This window comes from Fistularia commersonii, chromosome 23, assembly GCF_037954325.1.
Source record: "Fistularia commersonii isolate RoL2024-O1a breed Wild chromosome 23, RoL_Fcom_v1.0, whole genome shotgun sequence".
NCBI classification, from domain to species: domain Eukaryota; kingdom Metazoa; phylum Chordata; class Actinopteri; order Syngnathiformes; family Fistulariidae; genus Fistularia; species Fistularia commersonii.
This window is the reverse complement of record NC_141306.1, coordinates 7,431,745-7,437,788: the sequence shown is the minus strand read 5'-3', so window position 1 is coordinate 7,437,788 and position 6,044 is coordinate 7,431,745. Positions and strand designations below refer to the sequence as shown.

Genomic DNA, 6,044 nt, shown 5'->3' with positions numbered 1-6,044 from the left:
GTTTCCCGGTTAGTGTGTGTTTTGCTGGCATGGCAGTAAATGGATATGAGAGGTAAGCAGTCTCAGCAGTAGGATGGTGGTGGTGGTGGTGGTGGTGTGTGTGTTTTTTGGGGGGGTCGGTACTCCACGCATGCCCGGAGTGCTGCATGAAACTGGGACAGCCTGACTAATGGAATCAGTGTGACTTCGGCTATCACTGGATTTGTGGTGTCGCTCAGGATATGATGCACACAACATGAGGGGCGCCGTCCATCTTGTCCTCTTTGGTGGTTCTGCAGAGTAAAAATGTCTCTTTAGATGTGGACTGGAACTCCGCCTGCATCAGCAGATCACCCCCCCCCCCCCCACACACACACACACACACACACACACCCCGACCCCCCTTCTTTTCTGCAGCTCCTCGCATCGGTGAAGAAGAGCTCCACCATTTCCTGCTGCGGTTACATCAGACCCGCTCATGATCCACATCTAGAAAACAGAGAAATCCCCCCCTCATTCGATGGCGGAAACACATGTTTACTCACTGAAACACGATGACTGATGATTTTTTGCGAAGTTTCAACGTGAGGTTTTTCTTAAGCGCGAAGACACGCAGGGAGCGATGGCTCAGTCACGCCTCGGGTTTTTTTTAAGGCAGGAGATAAATGAAGTTTCACTGCCACCAAGCGGATAAATCGTGCAACTGCCCGGGATTGAATCCAGTCCTCGGGGAACTGAAGGACGAGCAAACACCCACTTGCTCCTCATTATTACTGTAAAATGTGTACTTTGTCTACTTTAGGTTCATTTCCATGCAAACCAAATCTCTATCATTAATGCTGTAAATATCATTTTATCAATTATGACATCCCCCCTTGTTTGAATATGAGAATATACTTTCCTAAAATGAAAGCCACTTAGAACTTTGACATCAGTGTGGAGATTCTTAAAGTCGTGGTCCGGGTGTGCAAAGCGGGGATCCTGTGAGATCGAGCCTGGAGTGAAGTCTGAAAGATGGATCACTTCATCCATGACTCACCTGATCTTTCGTCCCTCAGCGGGACCGGCCTCCTGGGGCGGCTGCCTTCTTGACTTTTCTACTTCACTGGCTGCACGTCAGGTGAGGCTGGAGGCCGCGGGCGTGGAGGTCGGCCCACGGAGCTGGAGGCGGTGAATGCCACACGGCATCAGCAGCAGAGGAGATGGGAGACCTGCTGTGGCAGCAGAAAACACCTTCAGGTTCACTTGGCTGCTTTAGTCAGGAAATCAGTGTATAATGACAACTAGGGATAGATCAGTGGGTAAAAGTTCTTATGCTCAAGTATTGAACTTGATACTTTTATAGTGCAATGATTTCACATTTGGTTTGAAATCAAAGGATCAGCATTGATCTATCTTTTTAATCACAAGACAGCTAGAATGCCCTCATTAGAGGACATTTCTGTCAAAGATGAAATCCCACCTTCAGACTTGCCTATTTGAAAGGGTTTTGAGCTGCCAACACTCTTACTTCAGTGTCTGAGATCTAGTGGTATTTTTAAGCAATTAAAATTTGGATGCAAAGATCTTGCATAACCTTACACGTGGCTTAATTTTTATGGAATGCGGATTTCTCCCCCATTGCAATAATAAGGTTCATTTAATTAGTTACTAAAATCAACGGCCAATGCATTAAGAGGCACTACTTCACTGGTGCCATTTAGAATAGACTGGCATTGCGTGGTGGCCTTCTCGCTAGATGAACTTCTTAGCTGCACTACTTCCCTGATAGGACAGGAGATTTATCTTAACATGGTAGACAAACATTAACCAATTCTGGAATCTTTCAACATAATAGCACATTATCATCCTTGACTTATGGACAAAATGCCATTCCAGCAGGACTTCAAGTGAAAGCAGTTTCAGTAAGGATTAAGAAAACCAGGAGACAGCCATCATGTTGGAACACATGTGCACTTTATTGGGATAGTTTAGTCAGTGTACAGGTTGGCCCCACCAGTCTGGCACCCCATGTTACCCCATTACTTCAAGACCCCTTACCCCACCACCCTGGGGATGAAACCACAAACAGGGGGAAGAGGTCACAATTGGGTTTTGCATAATAAAAACAAAAAAAATTAACAGGACCAAGATATTTTTAAGGCTGAAAGTACAAAAAACCCAGACATAATTTACATACAAGCGATACTACAACCATGTTTAAGTATGCGCCAACCACTGGGCAGCCTTCACAGAGGCGAATACGTGTCTGAACAATGCAGTTAACATTTGGAACCATGTGTTGTATGCAGTTAACAAACATTTGGAATGACTCAAAGAAAAAGAATGTACATTGAAGTCCCCAGATGCAACTGCAGAACCCTGGGGTGCTCTCTAAACCTTGCCAAACATTACGGTCTCCTTCATTGTTCCAGTTTTTTTTTTTTAAAATCCTGAGTCAAGCGCCAAAAATAACTGAAGCCATGCCAATGAGTTGGTCATCAAGGCTCTGCGCCTGAGTGTGTATGAGAAATGTGTGGTGTGGTTGTTTTGCACAGAGCTGAAGTTGTTGGGCGTTTGGTTGGAGAAGGGGAGGAGGAACAGTCTCTTTAGAAGCATTTGCGGTGGACGATGGAGGGGCCGGATTCATCGTACTCCTGCTTGCTGATCCACATCTGCTGGAAGGTGGACAGGGAGGCCAGGATGGAGCCTCCGATCCAGACAGAGTATTTACGCTCAGGTGGGGCAATGATCTGCAAAGAGAAGACCACATGCAGTTCACAACACTGAGGTGACAGCTGCGTGTGTCAGTCTTGATTTCCGGGACGTCAACTCACCTTGATCTTCATGGTGGATGGGGCGAGGGCAGTGATCTCCTTCTGCATCCTGTCAGCGATACCAGGGTACATGGTGGTACCTCCAGACAGCACAGTGTTGGCGTACAGGTCCTTACGGATGTCGACGTCACACTTCATGATGCTGTTGTAGGTGGTCTCATGGATTCCGCAGGATTCCATACCTGAGGGCAAAGAAGGGAAAAAAAATTAAACTTGCCATTAAGTGGAGGATCGGTGACATGGGTACAGCATCCAAGTCTGACATTTGTGCACTACAGGATGCGGAATTGGTAAAAGACGTACCAAGGAAAGAAGGCTGGAAAAGGGCTTCTGGGCAGCGGAACCTCTCGTTGCCGATGGTGATGACCTGTCCGTCAGGCAGCTCGTAGCTCTTCTCGAGGGAGGAAGAAGAGGCAGCGGTGCCCATCTCCTGCTCGAAGTCCAGGGCGACGTAGCAAAGCTTCTCCTTGATGTCACGCACGATTTCCCTCTCAGCTGTGGTGGTGAAGGAGTAGCCACGCTCTGTCAGGATCTTCATGAGGTAGTCTGTGAGGTCGCGACCGGCCAAGTCCAGACGCAGGATGGCATGGGGCAGGGCGTAGCCCTCATAGATGGGCACTGTGTGGGTCACACCATCACCGGAGTCCATGACAATACCGGTGGTACGACCAGAGGCATACAGGGACAGCACGGCCTGGATGGCAACGTACATGGCAGGGGTGTTGAAGGTCTCAAACATGATCTGAAAAAGAAATGGGAAGCCACATTAGGAAGTGATCATTGCGAGGATATCCTGAGCTTCGGTTGCCACTGCACTCCCTCCATGCATTACAGTGAACCTGAGATTCCGGTTAGTAAAACATGTGCAGAAAGTCATTCCTTCACACTTGTGAATGTCAGGTGTTCAAATGTGCTGATCTACTCAGCTACACAAAATGAACACAAGTGCAGAGGCACACAGTCAAGAGACCTGTTGATGAAAGATCATCTTATAGGAGAGAAGGCCTGGAAGAAGAGGGAGGCGCAAGTGAGAAAATGGGACTAAATTGAGAAAAGTGTACACAGGGAACCCTGAGAATGCAAGTAGACATGTGTATACCTGGGTCATCTTCTCCCTGTTGGCTTTGGGATTCAGAGGGGCCTCTGTGAGCAGGACAGGGTGCTCCTCAGGGGCAACTCTCAGCTCATTGTAGAAGGTGTGATGCCAGATCTTCTCCATGTCATCCCAGTTGGTCACAATACCGTGCTCAATGGGGTACTTCAGGGTCAGGATACCCCTCTTGCTCTGGGCTTCATCACCGACGTAGCTGTCTTTCTGGCCCATGCCCACCATCACTCCCTAATTGAACGGGAAGAAAAAGTTCCCCGGTTAAAACATTTTCAAAAATGTTTTAAAAATGATTTGACGGCCACAAACATAAGAGTTAACATTTGGGTTGATGCTCACCTGATGCCTGGGGCGACCAACGATGGAGGGGAAGACAGCACGAGGGGCGTCGTCTCCGGCGAATCCGGCTTTGCACATTCCGGATCCGTTGTCAACAACCAGTGCGGCAATTTCATCTTCCATGGCTGAACTACGACAGAGGGAGTAGTAGTACAATCGGTCATGTCACCTGATAGCAACTGCCCCAACGCTTCCTTGAGCTAAGTTGCAGTTCCACAGATAAGCCGCTAGGTGGAGCCGTGGCGCCAAATTCCGACCTCGCAGACAAAAGGAAGTGGCGCTGCATTCTGTTATTACCATATAAGGACATGTTCGGTTTTGAGCAGCTTTGCAGCTACCGGCGCCATGGCGTACTGCCAGAACACACCGATTTATAAAGAGCCGGTGTCGAACGACCACTCCCTCCAATTCACCATAGTTCCTTCCTCAATTTCGCCCCTTTATTGTTCCCCTCACTGCTCACCATTCAGATCGGCGAATCGCCCCCTATTAATGACTGCGTCACTCCGATTTGCGTTATATAAGACTGCTCTTTTGCAACTTTTAAAAACGATGATGCGACACTTTTCAAATGGGGAGATTTGTGCGTTTGGGAGGCGCCGTAGGTCGGCTTTAGGTCCCTGAACGCTTCACTTTGTCCTTGACTGATGATCGTTTCCTGAAAGCCACGCCTTTAGAGAACCGTTAGTCGCCACATGTAGATTCCGTTACTCCGGTTATACGAGGCGGTCAAATGCACACGTTACCGGTCTGAAGGCATTTCATTTTATGCCTTTTATTCATTTTTTTATTTCGATGATAAATTCAAACTTGCCACGCCCTGGTGAAAGGGCAGGCTGCGTGGATTATATCGCGCCCGGCCAGTGAATAAAGAGCAGATAGTCCGCTGTAGCTAAGCTAGTATGCTAAAGTAGGTCACACCCCGCCGCATCAGGCGCACAAAGGGACCAGCCGGGTTCCAGACCGGCAGAGGTCTTAAGACTCCCCGGCGTTGAGAAGGCATGTCAAGACTTTACCGGCATTAATATCGACTGAAAGTGGGAAGGGGACGAAAATGACGAGCTTCAATTTAAAAGACGGCGTGGGCGCAACTAGAAACCGGTTTCAAGTACAAAAGCACCTGTCCTTTGCCGTGCCTCAAGTTCAGCGGTCTCTGGCGTCGACATCGTGTATTAAACGCGACATTATTTGAAATTGGCTTTACTGAGACAAAGTTTGACACATCTTGGTTTGTAAATCGCCACGACAAAGAACCGCGTGGTGCCCGCCATCTTAAACGTTAAAAACCTACATGTCATATAGGATTTTTTCGGTTAAAAAAAGAAAAAACAAAAGCAGACACATTCGACGCCGCCTTGTCAAATTCCACTCAAAAAATCGAAACATTAAAACTATTACTTGTCGTCTTACCTTTGGGTGGGGGGTTTTTCGCTTTAAGGGAACCGGTTTCAGGCAAATGATATCCCGCACAGGCTGCGTGTGTGACGGCGCTCAAAGTGAATCCGTTAGCTGTGGGCGCAAGACTTTTATAACACGTCAGCTGCCCGGCTCGAGCCATAAAAGGTAAACTTTCGGAAAGGCGCTCGCTGATTGGTCCGGCGTCATCCACCGGGCACGTCGCGTGCACAGAGTGGCGCACTGGGCGCTAGGAGAAGGGGAAAGGGACTGATGTCATGAGCTCTGTAAACCCCTTCTCTTTATAATGTATGTCATACACTGTTTCATTTTTTACGATGTAAAAACTTCTATAAGAGCGATATGTTCTTCATGCACCTGTTCTTTTCAGCGGGGAACGTATTTAA

At 48.0% G+C, this 6,044-nt stretch overlaps 1 protein-coding gene across 1 annotated transcript; it reads right to left on the bottom strand.

The window, feature by feature from the left end:
• Positions 1-1,913: 1,913 nt before the first annotated feature.
• On the bottom strand, positions 1,914-5,809 carry actb2 (actin, beta 2). The gene is made up of 6 exons (XM_086170554.1): positions 5,653-5,809; positions 4,243-4,372; positions 3,895-4,134; positions 3,099-3,537; positions 2,796-2,977; positions 1,914-2,711 (listed from the first exon to the last, which is right to left on the bottom strand). Exons 2-6 carry the CDS (start codon positions 4,363-4,365, stop codon positions 2,568-2,570), a joined length of 1,128 nt encoding a protein of 375 aa, XP_086026680.1. The 5' UTR covers positions 4,366-4,372; positions 5,653-5,809; the 3' UTR covers positions 1,914-2,567.
• Between the last annotated feature and the right edge of the window lie 235 nt (positions 5,810-6,044).

Coding starts and splice junctions, on each gene's coding strand:
- actb2 (XM_086170554.1), bottom strand. CDS start 4,365: ATGGAAGATGAAATTGCCGCACTGGTTGTTGACAACGGATCCGGAATG. Junction 2,978..3,098: donor TTTCCAGCCTTCTTTCCTTG/GTACGTCTTTTA, acceptor CTTTGCCCTCAG/GTATGGAATCCTGCGGAATC. Junction 2,712..2,795: donor CATCCACCATGAAGATCAAG/GTGAGTTGACGT, acceptor TTCTCTTTGCAG/ATCATTGCCCCACCTGAGCG.